Here is a 20508-nt window from a genome sequence, read left to right on the forward strand (position 1 = left end):
TAAAATCTCCCCAAGAAACCTGACAGGGATTTTTAAACTCCTCTACTATATGCAATAAAAAGAAAGGTTTGGGCTTTAGATCTATTTATATTGATTTCTAAGCCGTTTTTTCCTGCCTCTGCTGAATATGAAGTGACTGTATTGGATTTTATCTGCTATTCAAGATGCATGGCCTTTAACATTGTGCGGCCATCCAGGACCGTTCTTGGTTTCCTGATTTCTATGACTGTCATGACCACAGCACCAAATGATTTCAGGAACGTTATTTAGGGCCAGTTCACACTGCTGCAATGTCAGATATCGGATGCGAGTCGCACCGCACTGCTGTGAAAAAACACATGCGATCTCTGCGCGATGAGATTTCAGCCATCAAGATCGTATGGCTAAATTTGCACCAAACCTCGCACAGGACCCTATTTTGTCCACAGCAGTGTTCACACCCATGCGATCCGATTCCTGTCCAAGTTTGCAGATCGCACTGCAACATGCAAACTGATTTGGGGGTATCATTAACTTTTAACTGACACTCCCAGCAGTTCACATAGGGTGGTGTGAACTGCCGCCGGGAAACATGCGATGCAGGAACCCGCAATGGATTCGCAGGGTGCCCGCATTGCAGCTGTGTGAACCGGCCCTTTTTCCATTCCATTATTTTTCCGTTTGTATACAGATTCAATACTTTTATTGCCTAAACAGTGGTTACATATGGGAATCACAGAAACATTGTGAACATTTAATGGCATTTTAGACTGATTCTCTTGCAGCATCAATGGATACCTGATGGAAACAGTCTACAGACTTACCGGGAAAAAAAATACGTAGTAATGCATACTATTTTACTGCCTTTTACAATACTGAATCAAAAAGGCGTTGCAGGAGAAGGAGTTACATTTTAAAAGGATGAGAAAAAAATACAATAGCTCCTTTAATGAACAGACTAATATTATTATAATAATAATTCTGCTAAATTCTTTTGCGAGTTACCCATGTAGATCCGACTCTATGATACTGCTGAGCCATCATATGGGCGTTATCCATAGTCCTAAATTTACCATATATCTGTCTCTAGAGTGAATAACCCACATTTCTGGCTTTATAACGGCCCTGGGAGAGAGGCAAAGCTTGGAATTTTACTGTAAATTTTCCGGTCCTCAAGCAATCAAAATTACGTCCAGTCCTAATCTAGAACACCACTGTACTCATTGGTCCTTACCTTCTTCAGCTTGTACGGGAGGCTGACGATTGGTTTCTGTAAGCGGCCTTTTGTTTAATGCTGCCACCCGTGCTCCGGCCGTGGGTCTGTCCGCCATCTTCTTTTGAAGATTCTCTCTCCTTGCTCGCGTCCTTTCAAGTAATTTCTAAGACATAAAAAAAAAGGTGTTAAAATGTTTTAGAGAACGTTACTTTGCAGTGACCAAGAACCATATATATATTGCAGATACTGTATATGACCGCTGCAAAGACATACCTGTTGCTTTATCTATAGTGTGTAAGGTACATTGTACTGTCTGGTCTGATTCCAACAGAACACTTTATACAGATTCCGGGTGTCTACGAAAAGGAAAGTACCGGCCTAGAGAATGTCACACCACCGATTGAAGTAGCATGGCATATGTGGCCACCTCTTCAAGATAATGTTACGCTGAGTAAATGGATACCCAACATGCCATGCTTCAAAATTGAGCCCGCTCGTGGAATGGCGACAAACTTTGGCACTTAAAAATCTCCATTGGCAACCTCCTGTTTCACTTAAAAATTTCAAGTATTGAAAAAAAAAAACACACACACACAAAAAAAAATTCTACAGGTTACTAGTTTTGAGTTAGAGTAGGGCTGGTGCTAGAATTATTGCTCTCACTCCAACGATCGTGGCAATACCTCACATGTGTGGTTTAACCACTTAAGGACCGCTGCACGACGATATATGTCGGCAGAATGGCACATCAACGTATATGTACGTTGCCCTTTAAGCCTAGCCGTGGGGTCGAGGGCCCGCTCCCGCGACCCAGTCCGAAGCTCCATGACCGCGGGACCTGCGGACCCGATCGCCGCTGGAGTCCCGCGATCGGTTCCCAGAGCTAAAGACTGGGGAGAGCTGTATGTAAACACAGCTTCCCCGTTCTTCACTGTGCGGCGTCATCGATCGTGTGATACCTTTTATAGGGGGACACAATCGATGACGTCACCCCTACAGCCACACCCCCCTACAGTTGTAAACACATTTCAGGTCACACAACGCCTTCAGCGCCCCTGTTAACTCCCAAACTGCAACTGTCATTTCCACAGTAAACAATGCATTTTAAATGCATTTTTTGCTCTGAAAATGACAATGGTCCCAAAAAGGTGTCAAAATTGTTCCGAAGTGTCCGCCATAATGTCGCAGTCACGGAAAAAATAAAAATGTTTTTTTTATAAAAATGCAATAAAAACTATCCCTTATTTTGTAAAGGCTATAAATTTTGCGCAAACCAATCGATAAATGCTTATTGCGATTTTTTTTTTACCAAAAATAGGTAGAAGAATAAGTATCGGCCTAGACTGAGGAAAACATTTTTTTTTCATATTTTCTGGGGGATATTTATTATAGCAAAAAGAAAAAAATATTGCATTTTTTTTCAAAATTGTCGCTCTATTTTTGTTTATAGCGCAGTCCCGATTTGCAAAAAGGGGCCTGGTCCTTTAGCTGCATTTTGGCCTGGGGCTTAAGTGGTTAAACGCCATTTTCATATGCGGGCGCGACTTACGTACTTACTTGTGTTATTTTGTGGGGACAGTAAATTTACATTGTAGCAAAGTGTCATTTCTTCAGTGTTTTCACGTGAAAAGATATAATAAAATATTTACAAAAATGTGACACACACACACACACTTTTTTATTAAATAATAGATAAAAAAAAAAAAAACAGCAAATAGGCAGGTAAAATATTTGACGTTTGTGCTTTTATATGTATTTTTTTTTTTGTTTGTTTTTTTAAGTTGTCAACGGGGTCTGCAAGTCAGAATTCCCGATTTGCATTCTTATGCCGAGTCATGGTCTTAGAGCATCAGCATGACAGTCTACTATTGCTGATCTCTTCTAAAATGCCAACTGCCTGGCTGACATGCTATTCAAATCTCTTCAGATCCTTGTGCTTTCAGTAGTGAGGAACAAGTCTACAGATCAGGCGTTCCAAATCACATATACTACAAGCTTTTCCCAGATCAGTGACTCCCAGTGTACAGAAGCCCAGACCACCAGGCAGCTAGTATTTTCAGACAAAGGTCAGCTGTTACGGTATTTTTCTCAGTACAGGTTTCCTTCACATACAGAAACAATAAATAAAGAGGGAAGAGAAAAGAGCGATGAAAACAGAGCAGTACTTGATATCTTGCCTGGAGAACAAGCCCTCTAGTCTGCCCTGAGTGTCTGTCTGGTCTTTCTACTTTTTTTTCTCCTTATGCAAGAATTTTCTAGAGAAAGTCTCATTTTAACCATCTTCAGCATAACAAACTGTCCAGCAAAAGCGGCAGTTAGAGGGTTGAGACAACTTGTTTAAACACAGAGAGGCGATTACAATGGTCACATTGTATTTATGTAAATCCTTTAGCCTAGGTTCACACTGATGCTGTGCTCATCCTGTGCATTTCGCACACCGCGCCACACTCAGTTCATGCAAACCGCTGTGGGTGTCAATGTTAAGTTAACCCAAAAAAACAGTTTGCAAAACGCAGTGAAATTGGCTGAATCAGCTTGCATGGGTGTGCTGCAATTTGAGCCATACAAAATGCATGGGCTCAAATCACACTGAAAAGAATTACATGCGATTTTAACAGGAACACGGCACGATTCCTGTCTGAATCAGATGCAGCGCCACACACCGAACTAGTGTAGGTTCACAATTAAAGCGGAGGTCCCGCCAAAAAATATATATTAAAAGCCAGCAGCTACAAATACTGCAGCGTTGCGGCTTCACTTCCCGGTTCCCTACTACGCAAGCGAATAGCGCGGTGCGTCCCCGCTGGCCCCCTCTGTCTCCTGGGAAACGCACTGGTCCCAGAAGACAGCGGGAGTCTATGCATCTGCACCTACCTCCTCCCTGAAAGGTGCCAACTTTTTGTGTGGACCTCCGCTTTAAAGCGGAGGTTCACCCTTTAAAACATTTTTTGACATCACACAAAGTCGCGCCATCCTACCGACATAATGCCGGTGTTGTTTTTTTTTTTTTTTGTCAGCACGTACCTCTTAATCCCGATTTTCACATCACGGCGATCCCGCGGGAGTGGGCGTTCCCAAGCACTGCCTGTGATTGACAGGCTTCTGAACGGCGCATACTGCGCGTCACAGGTTGCCGACAGAACCCGAACGCCGTGATGTGAAAATCGGGATCAAGAGGTATGTGCTGACAAAAAAAAAACAACACCGTCATTATGTCGGTAGGATGGCGCGACTTTGTGCGATGTCAAAAAATGTTTTAAAGGGTGAACCTCCGCTTTAACTTTTTTTCCTGCAGGTATTGATCACAACTGCCAGAAGGGGGGTGCTTTGAATTTCTACAGCGCAGTTTCCCCCTTAAACTTTAAAGCGGAGTTCCACCCAAAAGTGGAAAGTCCGCTTTAAGCATGCCCCCTTACATGCCACATTTGTCATTTTGACTTCCTGTCCCACTTCCTCCTTCTGCCCAGGGACCGCCTCGGCGACTTCTCTTCTCGCCTTAGGTAGCCCCTCCCTTTAGGCGATCTCCAGTGACACGTCCCAGGAGATCGCCTGTCCACTCAAAGCGCAGCGCGACTGACACATGCACAGTGAGTGCCTGGCCGTGAAGCCAAAAGCTGCCACGGCCGGGTGCCCACTACTATGAATGAAGGCGCCGGCCAGAGGGGGGGGGGGGGGGAGGTCGGAGCTCTGGGCGGTGTGTCGCTGGACCGTAGAGCAGGTACTGTTTATTAAAAGTCAGCAGTTACACTTTTTGTAGCGGCTGACTTTTAATAAACACTAAAAGGCTGGAACTCCGCTTTAATGAAATGCCACATTGGGGTTGATTTACTAACACTGGAGCATGCAACACCTGGTGCTCTGTGCATGGTAGCCAATCGGCTTCTAACTTCAACTTGTTCAACCAAGCTTTTGAAAAAAAAACAAAAAAAACAAACGTGGAAGTTTAAATTTTCATGCAGAGTTGCACCAGATTTTGCACCCTCAAATTTTTGTAAATCAAAGCCAAAGTGACATTCCATTTAGTTCCAAGCATGGCTACTCAGCTGATATGCAAAGCGTTTAGGAAAAATGCAACCGTGTTGCTGACACCTGCGAGGCAGGGCAAGGTTCTGTGTGTCCTTTCTTATAAAGAAAAATACAGCTCAGTTCATAAGTGTGAACCAGCCCTTATCCCAGTAGAAAAAAAGTTTCTGGAACTTAGTTTGAATCCGCCAAGTCCATCTTACGCCCCTTTCACACATGCGGACCGCATGTTCGCTTTTTCATCCATCCGTTTGGTCCCAATGAGATTGCGGGTGTCGGCGGATAAACATCCGATTTTGCGGACGGAAGAAAACCCCATTTTTTCTTCCGTCTGCAGAGCGGATCGGATGAACACGGACATACGGTCAGTGTTCATCCGATCCCCCCATAGGGGAGAGCGGAGAAAAGACAGGGCGGTCCTTGCACAGTGTGCAGGGACCGCCCTGTCATCCGCCGGCTCAGCAGGGATCTACGGAGCGATCTTCGCTGAGCTTACGGAGGCGGATCATTACTGATCTGCCCCGTGTGAAAGGCTCCCTAGGCTTTATGCACATTTGCCCTTGCTGTGTATTTTTGGTGCCTGGGACGACCTAGTGCTGTGTAGATTGTCTGGGGAGAGGGTAGTGTTAGATGTACTAGCAAATTTAGGCCTCATGCACACTGCTGCTGTTAAACGATTTTGTCCCGTATTTTCCGGCATATAAGACGACCTTTTGGATGCAAAAAAATGCAGTCGGGGGTCGTCATACGCTGTGATAGGCGGAACACAAATTTTCCCAGCAGGGCCTCTGTTCAGTGTTCCGCCTATCACGGATGCCTTCTCATCCTCGGAGGAGAGGACATCCGTGATTGGCGCAACACTGAACAGAGGCCCTGCTGGGAAAATTTGTGTTTCGCCTATCACGGAACAGTCTCAGGAGAATGCGCGGCTTTTGAATCATGGATGCCCGCAGCCTGGAAGCCAGAATCTGCAAAAAAATAAGGTAGGGAGATCGTCTTGGCCGGCACAGTGGGGGCAAGTGATGGCACAGTGAGGGGCATGTAATGTAATGGCACAGTGAGATTTGAAAAAAGCCTGTTTCTGTCAGCGGTTGTTTCTGTCAGCGGTTGTTCTGGCTCCCCCTCAGCTTCCAGAAAGACTAGTAGGAAGGGGGGGGTCGTCTTATATGGCGAGTATATCCCAAAACCAACATTTTTCCTGGAAAAATAGGGGGGGGGGGGGGGGGGGTCGTCTTTATACGCCGGCAAATACGGTATTTATTTTAATAAGATGCTTTTGGAGTAAAATAATAAATAAAATATCTATCTAAAGATAATTTTCTATTTAAGATACATGAATAATTTTGTTTATTCAGCATGAAATGGAGCTTAGTTATGTAGCATGAGGCTGTATATTCTGCAATATTTACATTTTTGGTAAACTCATTCAATAAATAAAAGCTCTGCAAGCTGAGATAACATGCACTGCATTGATGCATTTACACAATTTCACAGTAATCATGATAGAAAACAAAGTTCAGGAATATTGCTTTATCACATTGTTTTGCAAATCTATGTACACTACAAACTGTATGATTGAATTGGTTCCAATATCGCTGTTTTACTAACCTGACAGATTCTGAAATGGTTTTCCCCTTTAAAAATGTTTTTTTTTTTTTTTTTTTTTTAAATAATCAACAGTTTACTGGCGTTACAAGCATTTAGCTTTTGAAATGCCAGTTAACTACAATCCTGAACGCAATTTTTCTGCTTTCAAAAAAAAAAAAAATGCCTGTAACCTCAACTGCCTCTAAACCGTATTTTTCGCTCCATAAGACGCACCTAGTTTTTAGAGGAAAACAAAAAAAAAATATTCTGAACCAAATGGCGTACTAAGATATTTACCAGTGCCCATGAAATGCATCCCGACCACCACTAGAGCTCTGTCACTTCACGGATTCAAATACCCCAGCACCCATTGTGACAAAGTCCCACCTCCCATACACGTCACATTGATTCAATATATCATCGGATCAGTGTACCGTCTATTTAGGAGGCGAGACTTTGTTAGGCTGCATTCACACCTGAGCGTTTTGTCGCCTGAAGCGCGACGCTCAAAGACGCTAGAGGGGGGGAAAAAAAACATTATTCTCTATGGAGATGTTTCACATCTCCAACGCATAACGCCGAAAGAACGCCGATCACCTGAATTTCAAACAAGTCCCGGACCCTTTTTTGACGCGCGAATCGGGCGTTTTACATTGATGCCAATGACCTGTATAAAACCGCGGGGAAAAACGCTGCGTTTTGTCGCATTCCCTGGCGAGGACGTCATCACATCTGCCCGTCACTCAAAAAGACAGAGCAGCCGCACTCCATTCATCCGCTTTGTCTTCTGTCTGTGGCTGAGTGACAGACCCAGCCAGGAGAGTGACCAGCACTCGTGGGAGACAGCCGGCCCGTTATTGTAACATAGCAGCGGGGGGGGGGGGGGGGGGGGGGGGTCAGTATTCGCTCCATAGGACGCAGACAATTTTTGGGGGGAGTGCGTCTTATGGATTGAAAACTATAAATGACTGAGTGTATGTGTACATGAGGCCTAAAAAAAAAAAAGAAACACAGGTAGCGTGGCACATTACGTCTGTGGGCATGTGCCACATTAGTCAAGTAGCTGAGCATAGCTAGATATAGCTGCCTTCACCAATCCAGGGCACCGTAAATATGCCACACAGGAGTGGGCACATGTGCATGAAGCCTTAATTTGCTAGGGCATCAAACACTACCTTCCCAGACCGCAGGCAGGTAGGGCAGAATTTACTGCAGGAGGCATTGCATCTCTTCTGCAATAAAGAGCCCGTCTGCGTGCAGTTTTTGAAAGACGTTGGTATTCTGCACATCTCCAGCAGGGAACGTGTTCTGCTAGTAGTAAAGAAAGTCTCTTGTGGAGTATATGAACTCATTGCTCATCAAAGTGCTGCACTCGCAGTACGACAAAGAGGACGTTTTTTTTAATGCCTTTTGGCACCATCGGGAGACACCCAGTTATTTTAGTTTGAATCAGCCAATAGTTGTAGCCATAGCAAGTATTTACATCTCATTGCAGAGTATTATATCATCCACTCATGCTGTAGCTTGTAGAGCACAGGCGTTACGCAGAGCATTTTTCCTTAGCTATGTGCTGGAACAGAGCCCACTAACCGACACATCTTTCCTCCAGCTGCAGAGAACCTCCATCCTACCAATTATGGAAAAACAGATCATCAGATCCTCATACCAAAAAAACTTAAAAGACGCCATCTGCACTTTAAAAAAAAAATAAAAACGGGAGCCCGGCAGTTTTACAGTCTGCAGCCGAGTCACAGGGGAGAAATCAGGGGGAATTAACGTGCCACATGCTATGCAAACCGCGTCCTTTCTATAGTCAGGACATACAACTTCTTCCCATGTCTCTGAATCTACAGAGAAAGAACACATTTTTATTTTCTACATTTGATAACAAGCCTTGATTAACAGGTTCTGTCAGATGGCTACACCTTAAAGGGGTGGTTCACCCTAAAAACGACTTTTTTTTATTACACTGCCCCCCCCACATTACAATACGATTAAGGCTATTAATTTTTTTTTTTATGCTGTACATACCTTTGTACAGCATATTCACCCGTGGCATCCGGCTTGCGAGTCCCGTGGGAGTGGGCGTTCCTAACATGTCTGTGATTGACGTTTGACCAAAAACGAGCTCCCCCCCGTCGCGTAAGCCGCGTCACGGTTGGCGAAAGGAGCCGAACGGCGAGTCGGCGCTATACTGCGCATGCGCATCGCCGTTCGGCTCCTTTCGCCAATCGTGACGCGGCTTACGCGACGAGGCTCGTTTTTGGTCAAATGTCAATCACAGACATGTTAGGAACGCCCACTCCCGCGGGACTCGCAAGCCGGATGCCACGGGTGAATATGCTGTACAAAGGTATGTACAGCATAAAAAAAAAAATTTAATAGCCTTAATCGTATTGTAAAGTGGGGGGGCAGTAATAAAAAAAAGTCGTTTTTAGGGTGAACCACCCCTTTAACTGCCAGAAAAGACATAGGAAAGGACATAAATCAAAGTACATTTCAATTTTATGTCATTTATTGGCTATACGAAAAATGAGCTAAAAGGTGTAAGTAAGGATGCTTCCTGCACACTGATCAGGGTTACCCCCCCCCCCTTCTGTTTTTGTTTAAAAAAAACAATTTTAAATGCGCGAGTACTTGACCAAAATATTGGTACTTTTGGTGTTTTTTTCACAGGTGCGAAACGCAGCAAAAAAAAAAAAAAAAGAAGGATATATGCATTTTTGCAACGGAGTATGTAAAAGTAGCCTTCTGCTGGCCATACACTATATGAAAAATTTGGTCATTTGGCCAGTTAATGGGCACAAAATTGGTAATTGTTGGGACGCTTTTGAGCCGAAAAAACGAAGGACAAGTTTGGAAATTTCCTGCCAAACGAACGATAAATTGAAAGGTTAATGTGCTTCCCGTCCAAACTGTTTGCACTAGGTATATGCAAAAAATGTATTCATTTATGTCCACTGAATGATTTATCGGTCATTACACGATGGCACTATCGTTTGCTCTCATGTTCGTGGTTTAAAAAATGGGTTCGGCCGCAAGAGAAAACGTTTGTACCATCATGTGAGGACCAATAAATCGTTCAGTGGACATAAATGAATCAATTTTTTGTTCGGTTTTATTTTTACATATACCTAGAGCTGCACGATTAATCGCAGAGAGAATAGCGATCTCAATTCTCCCCGCCCGCGATCTCCCCACGGGATGACCCGCGATTCTTCTGTGTTCACCGCTGGTTCCACGTAACCAGTGTGGAACGCAAATGGCGCCGATATCTGAACCGACGTCAGCAGCCTGTGCTGCTGAATAGATGCCTGTGCTTCTCTAACAGTTCTGTACAACTGTGTGTATCCATGCGCCACCTAATGGTTGCTGGCGGTACTGCTTCTGATGTATAAAAAAAAACAGACCAGTGACATGTCTATAATGTTAAAGACCTTATAACTTCTATGAAAAAAAGCAGAATCAAAGTTTGATTCTGCTTTTTGATAGGCGTTATACGATCTTTAACATTATAGACATATCACTGGTCTGTTTTTTATATATTCATATTTTCAGATAAATCACAGGTTATTTATTAAATTTGGGGGGGTTCTGGCATTCAGTTTTTGAGAATCGTGATCTTTAGTCTAAGCAAAAGAATTGTGATTCTCATTTTGACCAGAATCGTGCAGCTCTACAAATACCTAGTGCAAACAGTTTGGACGGGAAACACATTAACCTTTCAATTTATCATTTGTTCGGCAGAAAATTTCCAAACTTGTCCTTCGTGTTTTTTTTTCCGGCTCAAAATCGTCCCAACAATTACCAATTTCGTGCCCATTAACTGGCCAAAGGACCACATTTTTCATATAGTGTATGGCCAAACATAAGGCAACTTTTACATACTTCGTTGCAAAAATGCATATATCTTTTTTGCTGCGTTTCGCACCTGTGAAAAAACACCAAAAGTACCAATATTTTGTACTCACGCATTCAAAAAAATGTATTTTTTTTTTTTAAATTCTTGCTTTTTGGGATCTGATGGTGCCAAGCCTTCAATTTCATCTCTTCATTTAATTTCCTGTCTGGGAACCTTTGTTTCTTTCCGGGAATTTTCTTTTCTTGCACATTTCTTTTTTGATTAAATTTCTCGCACAATTCTCCCATCAAATAGAAAATCGTTAGTTTTTTCAAAAAATAGCCAACATGTTGGATTATTAAAATTTGATGGCCGCCCAAAAATCAGCTGTTAAAATTCTTAGATAAGATTTTCAAAAGAAAGCTCTTTTGAAATTCGACCCGTGTACGGCCAGCCTTAGATTTAAAGATATAACTGAGACATGCAGTTGCAATGGAGGTGAATGATCTCCTTCTGAATACAATTTACCATACAGCCACCACATGATGGGCTGCTGGGAATCAGCTGTATTACAAATACGGTACCAAGGGCTCATTCAGGTGGCAGAAGAGAACGGCAGTCAATTAAAAATTAGTGTGTCATTTAAAACACATGGACCTGGAGGATTCACCTGCAGAGAACGTTTGCTGAATGGCCCATTCACTTCTTTATAAATATTCCCTTAGCCTAGGTTCAAATTGGAGCGATTTGAGAGATCGAATCGCATGACAAATATCAGCCTATTGGAGGCAATGGCACTGTTCCAATCGGTGCAACACCAATTTTGAGGCGTTGCATCGATTTGCAAAAGTAGTTCCTACACTGCTTTTGCCGATTTCAGGCACGACTTCAATAGACATCTGTGCATGAAGCCACACAAATGTCTATCATGCAGCAATGTCTATCAACTGCGCTGACCTTGCCACTTTAAAATCGTCCTACTTCAAGGGAAGTAGCGCGATTTCAAAAGTAGCATCAATGTGAACCGGGGCTTAGAGCCAATTAACACCAGAACGTTCTGCGAGTTCTTTTTCTGCACAAAATGCATGCACAGTGTTTTCCATGTATTCTAATGGCTCTAGTTCACACCATGCAGTCAGTTTCTTCACCGGAAACCGACTGCATGGTGTGAACTAGAACCATTGGGATACATGGAAAACACTGTGCGTGCATTTTGTGCAGAAAAAGAACGCACGGAACTGTGTCTGGTGTGAACTGGCCCTTAGAGCAGAGCTTCAGGCTCCCACCCCAAAAAATTAAGTCAGCAGCTACAAACATTGTAGCTGCTGACTTTTATTAGGGCACTTATCTGTCTGGCATCCAGCGGTGTCCTCACTTGAGCCGATTCTTCAATCGGCTGCTGGCATCTTGACTAAGAAACCAGCAGTGAAGCCGTGTGGCTTTTACAGTTGATCTCCTACTGCACTGGAACAAAGCGCACAGCACTCTGTGAATGGGCTGCAGTCTACTGGGACCTGTGAAGTGTCCCAGTAGGCTGCGGTGGAAGGAACTGAGCCAGAAGTGGGAGAAGATACCTTGTACCCAGCTCAGCTGGCTGGGGAAGGGCTTGCTCCAGAGTCAGATGACTATCACATCATCAAGTTTACATAAACCTAAACAATGAACGTGTCTTTTTTGCCGTCTTTTGGTCTTTTTTTTTTTTTTTTTAATGTTGCCTTGACATACACTTTAAAGAGGCAGTTAAAAAATAAAAATAAAAAATACAAAACGGGCCCAAGGCAGTTTAAGTCATAGAGGTTATTTACTAAAGGCAAAGCCACTTTGCACTGCAAAGTGCAGTTGCTGTAGATCTGAGGGGGACATGCATGGAAAATAAAAAAACAGCATGATTGGATGATAAAGTTGTCAAAGCTTCCCCTCATTTCAGATCTTCCCCTCAGGTCTACAGCGACTGCATTTCCAAGTACACTTTTAGTGCAGATTTACCTTTAGTAAATCAACACCACTGTGTCCTACTGTGCATCGCATTCCAACACATTACCAATGATGATGTCACTCCCGTGCATGCGCAGCTCTGAAGGAAAGTCACAGGTACGCTGTTCCTTCAAGCAAGCATGCTGTTATCTGGCACCTCCTAAAACCTCTTCCCAGTCATAATCTGAAGACAATGACAAGCCCATTATAAAGAAATACTCCACCCAAATGATCTCAACCTTGCTACAGTATCCAAAAGGATTATCAATTGTCATAAAAGATTAACAGGAGAGATTCAAAGAGATAAGAGGATTACGAGCATGACCAGAAACTAGTAAAAGTATTCTTCGCAGCGCACAAATATTTTCATAGTAACCGAATCACCTGAAGATGAAATTTACTAATATTGGGAAAAATGCAAAGTAGCAAGAGTTCTAACCCTTCCTTAAAATAAAATAAAAAATAGGGAAGGACACACTAACTAGGAAAAATGAATGCAAAAACAAAAAAAACGAAGCTGGGGCAGCCAGACAACTAGCATTTTCAAAAAGAGGTTAGCAATAACATTCACCTTAAAGTGGAGGTTCACCCGGAAATACAATTTTTTACCCTTAGATTCCTGCTCATTTTGTCTAGGGGAATCGGCTAGTTTTAAAAACGAAGCAGTACTTACCGTTGTAGAGAGCGATCTTCTCCGCCGCTTCCGGGTATGGGCTGCGGGAGCGGGCGTTCCCATTTTGATTGACAGTCTTCTGACAGGCTTCCGACGGTCGCATCCATCGCGTCACGATTTTCCGAAAGTAGCCGAACGTCGGTGCGCAGGCACAGTATAGAGCCGCACCGACGTTTGGCCTCTTTCGGCTACTCGTGACGCGATGGATGCGACAGTCGGAAGCCTGTCGGAAGACTGTCAATCAAAATAGGAACGCCCAGTCCCGAAGACCATACCCGGAAGCGGCGGAGAAGATCGCTCTCTACAACGGTAAGTACAGCTTCGATTTTAAAACAACTAGCCGATTTCCCTTGACAAAATGAGCATCAATCTAAGGGTAAAAAATTTTTTTTAATGGGTGAACTCCCGCTTTAAGTGCCGGTTGACACAGGGGCAACCCAACTATGCAAGGCAACTTACAACACGACTGAAAGTTGGCTCCAGGACAGGCGACTTTGGCTGTGGCCAATCAAAGAATAATCAGCTCTGTGGGAGGGAGGGGTTCGCCTGAGTAAACCATTTCTCTCCCTGTAAAGTTGCTTCAGTTAAGACAGAGATCTGACTTGGAGGCAACTTCCATTGAAAGCTATGGATACAAGTTGCCTAGAAGTTGCCTTGAAGTACAGGAACCTTTTCTGAAGTCGGAGCGACTTCAGTAGGCTACATTTAGACAGCTCTCATTCACTTCAATGGATTTTCTCATGTGGGGCGACACAAGTCGGATCCCAAGTTGCAGTAGTGTGAACCGGCACTTATTCTCCAAGTCCCGGTTCACCCTGGTGCGATGCGGGAAACCCTGCTAGTCAGTGCCGTTTCCCCACATTGCTGGTTCACGCTGACACCTGCGAACCACTGGGGGTATCAATGTAAAGGTAATGACACCCTGGGATCGGTCTGCAGATCACAGTGCGAACTGTCAAATGGTGCAGGAATAGGATCGCGTAGGTGTGAACACCCATGCTATACAATTCCAGTGCGGACCAAAAAATAAAAAAAATAGGGGTCCTGCACTATTTTAGATGCAAATGTGATTTCAGTCAGTTTGACCTGTGACCTGCACAGCAATGTGGTGTAAATCACATGCGATGTCTGTGACCGCACAAGTGTGAAGCCAGCCTAAATCTGGCCATAGACGGATCGAAGTTCGGCCAAGATTTGAACCATTAATGGGTAGGCTGAATGTACCAAGTTATACACAAAACGAAAACAAGCTGAGCTCTGATGAAGAGGTCCTTGTCGCCTCGAAACGCGTCAGCCGGCAGTGACACACCTCTACATCCCTCCCTATTTTGGAGTGCAGTTTGAGGGGTATCCACCACAACGTTGCTGATAAAGCCTACCATGTCAGTTCTCTTGTAAGTGGTTTTCTACTATCATTTTATTTCATTAAACCTGTCAACGGTAACACACTAGGCTGGTGCGCCTTACTTTGCTTTTGTCGTGAATGTACCAAGTTTATCAATTGATGAACTTGGGTACAACCAGCCTGCTGAATTTGCTTCTGATTATCGCAAGAGGCTGCTTGAGCCGCTAGTGATAATCACGGTCTTCTCCCAGCAGGGACGACTCTCCCCCGGGCACAGAAACAGGCCCAGCAGGAGGGATTCTCTGTTAACACAGGAAATGGAAATGTGGCAGTTTCAGTGGGGCCTACCTCAGTACTACCTGACACACTCTGACACACTCTGACACACTCTGACACACTCTGACACACTCTGACACACTCTGACACACTCTGACACACTCTGACACACTCTGACACACTCTGACACACTCTGACACACTCTGACACACTCTGACACACTCTGACACACTCTGACACACTCTGACACACTCTGACACACTCTGACACACTCTGACACACTCTGACACACTCTGACACACTCTGACTTCCAGCCCCTGTGCTGATAAAGATAAGCCGCCCTTAGATATACAGATAGTCAGAGCTCAGCGTGGTTTGGACATGTGATTGCATTGGATAAAAGACATCCTTGTAACTCTAATCATGCTGATAAAACTGGAGATTTTCATAAAATGGTTATCAGTGTTTTAAGAGACATGAATGTATCATTGTTTACCAAGCCGGTTGTCATAAGACAAAAATGAATGTCTTACACAAAGCTTTGTCTGACGCATTTCGAAAGTACTTTTATGGAGCCAATCACAAAATTAGGATTGGAGGCTTTGGTGAGATGTCCTTACAAAGCATGAAATCAGCAGGCACATACATCAGACATTAGCAGTACTGGTGCTGCAAATTACACTTATACACTGCTTATCAAAACTCACAATGCTTCTTTTTTGTCCCTCAGTGGGTGAGATACAGTAAGGGAGGGTTACATGATGCTTTTTTTGGGCTTATGTATCCCATCGAGGAAATTTCCCCTTCACTTCCTGTCCCATAACAAAAACAGGAAGTGAGGTAATTCCTGGTGTCCCCATTGGAAGATTTCTGGAATATCCCTGATCTTGGTAACAACCTCAACAATCCATTCAATTTTTTTATTCAGACAGACGCCTTTCACACAAGCGCCACTTGGTCTGTTCAGCCAACGATTGGTAAACAGATCCCCTTCTGAATTGGAACAGAATGGGGGGAAGAAGTCACTTTTGGTCTATGAGGAACTGGATGTAAATGGACTTGTGCCCAGTTACAGACTTCTTTCAATTCATCACATTTAGGTCTAGAAAAACACAAAAAGGATGCAGATTTATCCCCCGGACCTGGGCAAACGAGCAGGTAAATGGATGGAGGTCTCTCTTCCATCTGCCTGTTCACAGACTTATGCTGGCCATACACAAAAATCGTTTGAAATCTGTCATTTTGATCTTTTGTTCGTTTTTTTGTCCAGTAAACAGGCACAAATAGAAAATTGGTTTTAACTTTTTAGAGCCCAAAAAAAAAAAAGCAAAAGGAATTAGGGCTACAACTAACGATTATTTTCATAATCGATTAGTTGGCCGATTGTTTTGATTAATCGGTTAATAACGTAAGAGAAAAAAAAAAAAAAAAAAAAAAAAAAAAAAAAAAAAGGTAATTTTGCGGTGATTGGCATTTTTTTATTGCCAAATTGTTGGGCAGATTAAAAAAACACAAATTGCCACAAAAACGCCCACCCCTAAAGTGGACCCGCATTCCTGTGGAAAAAAGATTTTTGTAATTACAGTTTTGGTGTCTTGCGCGCCGTCCATCAGCGGCCTCGTCGCGTCCGTCTGCGGCTTCGGGTGTCCTCTTCGTCAGGTCCGGCGTCCTCCCCGCTCGATCCCCGCCGAGTTTGACTACTGCGCCGGCATATACCGAGCGCAGTACACTCGTGTATAGTCGGGCAGGCTCGGCTACTCTCGCGCTCACGTCCTGTACGTCCAGGACGTGAGCGCGAGAGTAGCCGAGCCTGCCCGACAATACACGAGTGTACTGCGCTCGGTATATGCCGGCGCAGTATTCAAACTCGGCGCGGGGATCGGCGTATATCGCGCACCCACAATTTTCAGGGCAAAAAAAGTGCGTGGTATACGCCGATAAATACAGTATATTGAACCAAAAAAACAAAATAGCACCGTTTTGCGTTAAAAAAAAAAAAAAAAATAAGTTTGGCCTTTGCAAATAGGCAGCAGCTGAAAAAAAATCATGGATGTGAACGTGTCCCATAAAAAAATATGTAAATTAATATTTACAGTAGCGATTTGCTCTTTTTGTACTATAAATTGCCAATTTAGTTTTTTTTAACCCATTATGTTACTGGCCGATTAATCGATTAGTTGTTTCGGCCCTAAAAAGGAAAAGGTTGGTAAATTCTGCCAAACGAATGATAAATTGAAAGAAAAATGTGTTTCTTGTCCATTAAAAATGTAACAGTTTGCACTAGGCATATGTGAAAAGACGGTTGAAAAACTGGTTTATGTCCATTGAGCGATTAATCGATCAAAATTGGGTGATTACATGATGGTACTATAATTTGCTCCCACATCCCTTTTAGTGTCATTATACAAAGACACGCTCTCACTTCCTGTTGTGTCTATATGGCAGACCTTTTGAATGGTAACCGGAGGGTGGGATTTTATCCATCCCCTCCCATCCAAAAGGGAAAAAGGGTTCTATTTGAGGCTCCGTTCACACTATGAACGGCCCTGCATGCCTGTTAAATTCAAATGCAATTGGTTACAGTGCGATTTGAGCCCATTCATTCATTTTCAAATCGCACAGAATCACACCAAAGATGTGCAGACATTTTAGAACCACGCTGCAATCGGTGCCAGCCAGCGCACTGCTTCTTGTGTTTTGGGGTGACACCCGCTGCAGATTGCAAGGGCAGTGCGATTTGAAGATGGTGTAGGATCACGCCGTTACCCGCATCATATTAGTGGGAACCTAGCCCAAGAGTCTCTGCTGTGCAACAAGAAACGACAGCCCCTTTCAGACAGGACGGACTCCGTAAAAAGCACACCTGCCTGCTCAGCGGGGGATCCCCCTCACTGACAGATCAGACTTCACTACCCTATACAGGATTGGACATGTTCACAGCCTGCTTTTCTCTATGGGGAGGACGGATAAAAACAGACCGCCTGTCCATTTCTATCCAATATGCCGAATGGATGGGGAATGGACCCCTATACCTATGTTTTAAGCAGATTGGATGGGATGCCAGCGGCTCTCAGCGGATACATGTCTGCCAACATCTGCGTCTCCATAGAGAGAAACAAATGGTCCGATTGGGTCCATCCTGAAAAACTGACAGGCAAACCCGATCGGTCTGTCAGTGTGAAAGAGTACTTACTGTAATGTAATCATGTAGATATATTCGCCAGCACACCGAGGATCATTTGAAAAAACGTCCAAAAAATTTTAATGCATAGAAACTATCACAAAAAAGCAACGTTTCGAAGTCACACAGGACCTCTTCGTCAGGCAAGTTACTGTAATGTAAATCACATCACGCAAAACACTGTAAAGTTGTGTACATTTAGGGTCCACTCACACCAGCCTGTGTGCTCGTGTACATTCTATAGGGACAGTGTGATGCTACAAGCACACTGTGCTGTGTGTTTTTTTTTTTTTTTTAGCTTCATTGAAACATCAAATGACATTTCAATATGACACATGAAATGATGGCTGTGACATGCAGTGCAATGAGTTGTGCTGCATAAAGATAATCCATACACTATACAATCTGAAGGAGATTGTACAATCAACTATAAAGTCAAATGCCTGCCTGATAGTGATAAACATTGAATGAATTGTTTAGGTGTGCCCTTCTATTACATGGAGTTGGTAAATCTAGAGCCTAGTACACACAATAATAATAATAATAATAATAATAATAATAATAATAATAATAATGGGCAAATGAGCATCTTTATTTTTTTGCATTTAGTCTCATATCAAACCTGAAGCGGTTACTAAAGTTACGAAAATTCTCATATGACACAATACACTATTAGGAAGCAATGTATTGTATTCTTTTGTTTCTGAGCATGCATGGTCACTCGATTACTTTTTATTTTATTTTTTAAATACAGTACTGTACCAATTAAAGTGATAATTAAAGTGATTGTAAAGTCTTTTATGTTTTTTGTTTATAAACAAAAAACATAAAAGTTATACTTACCTCCTCTGTGCAGTGGATTTGCACAGTGCAGCCTGGATCCTCCTCCTCTTCTGGGGTCCCTCTTTGCTGCTCCTGTCCCCTCCTTGTTGGGTGCCCCCACGGCAAGCAGCTTTCTATGGGGGCACCTGAGCCGAGCTCCAGCTCTGTGTGTCCATGTCAGGACAAGTCTGATCATTGGAAGAGAGCAGGCTGAGTGCCCAGCACAGCTAGAGAACTGACCACACTGTGTGGTCAGTATTTAATAGGAAAGTAGAGGGACTGGCAGGAACACCAGGGATTTCACATAGAGAACCTGATACTTTCTCATACAAGTACATGGTACAGAAGGAACATATCAGATATATAAAGTAAGAAACGCTTTAACCAATTGTTAACTGCACTATAGCTGAATGATGGCTACAGCACATACAGCTACTTCTGGGACGTCGTCACATGACGGTCTCCCGTGATCACGCCTGCTGCTGGGCGCAGGTGGCGCGCTCTGTGATCGCACTGTTCGGAGGGCACTGTCGATCACAGATTGAGCTAAAGAGCTATTGAGCTGCTCTTTACCACATAATCAGCTGTGTCCAATCACAAAAAAAAAAACGCACACATGGTTATTGGCACTCCTTTCCTCATGTGTACTAGGCAGATTGTACAATCAGATTGCATAGTGTATGATCAGCTTAAAGAGAAAACAGAAAACACAATGCAGCATTACAGAGCGCATAAAGAACTATTGCTTTGTGCTGATCTGGGAGGTAGATCATCACAGTTGATTATGAATGAGGCCCAATTTACATAGAATGGTGAGAAATGACAGTGAAAGTCTAACCTTTAACAAATCCCATAGAAGATAAACCCCCCACAACCAATACTGTGCTCCTAGGACAAAGCTGTGTGTGTGTGTGTGTGTGTGTGTGTGTGTGTGTGTGTGTGTGTGTGTATGTGTATGTGTGTATATATATATATATATATATATATATATATATATATATATATATATATATATATATATATATATATATATATATATATATATTAGTGTGACACATGTCATCTGTGTTATATATATATATATATATATATATATATATATATATATATATATATATATATAGGAGTGAGCTCTCACCTCTGTGAAGGGATCCATGCTGTCAGCAGTCCGCTCTCCGCAGTGTATGCTCTGCTCTCAGGACGGTGTATAGAGTCTCCAGTAATCCGGGAATTTGCGGTGTCACCCCCCAGGCTCAGCCTACAACAAGCACACAAAACGGTTCAAATTTTGAATTTCGCCCGCTACCGACCACGTGACATGGGTGGAACATAAGGAAAGGAGTAAAAAACAGGGATACGATTGGACGGATTGTAAAAGTGGGCGCAGTCTCTGCTTGCGACATGGCGGTCATGTGACCTGCTGGGCGGAGGACGGAAGGGGGGGGGGGGAGAGGGTTGTGTGTGATGTGTATAAAACAGGAAGGAGATCCGCTCAGTGCTCCTGGGATATATGGACTTGTTTTTTTATGGTAACACCCGGGACAGAGTGCTGGGAGAGGCTGCAGGCAGCTTCACTACTACAAAACGTGTG

The 20508-nt window shown here is 43.4% G+C and overlaps 1 protein-coding gene across 2 annotated transcripts in view; it reads right to left on the reverse strand.

Annotated features, from left to right (window-relative positions):
* The window catches only part of ANLN (anillin actin binding protein), a 71674-nt gene extending 51465 nt beyond the window's left edge, over positions 1-20209 (reverse strand). The window contains exons 1-2 of one of the 2 annotated variants that reach the window (XM_040353221.1): positions 20056-20209; positions 1214-1358 (exon numbers count right to left, since the gene is read on the reverse strand). In XM_040353221.1, the coding sequence (XP_040209155.1) occupies positions 1214-1358; positions 20056-20073 (163 nt within the window). In that variant the 5' untranslated portion in view covers positions 20074-20209. The remainder of the gene's footprint in view (positions 1-1213; positions 1359-20055) is intronic. The other variant, XM_040353222.1, reaches the window with a different exon arrangement.
* Positions 20210-20508: the final 299 nt, after the last annotated feature.

The sequence above is a fragment of the Rana temporaria genome, chromosome 5 (genome assembly GCF_905171775.1).
Source record: "Rana temporaria chromosome 5, aRanTem1.1, whole genome shotgun sequence".
NCBI classification, from domain to species: Eukaryota; Metazoa; Chordata; class Amphibia; order Anura; family Ranidae; genus Rana; species Rana temporaria.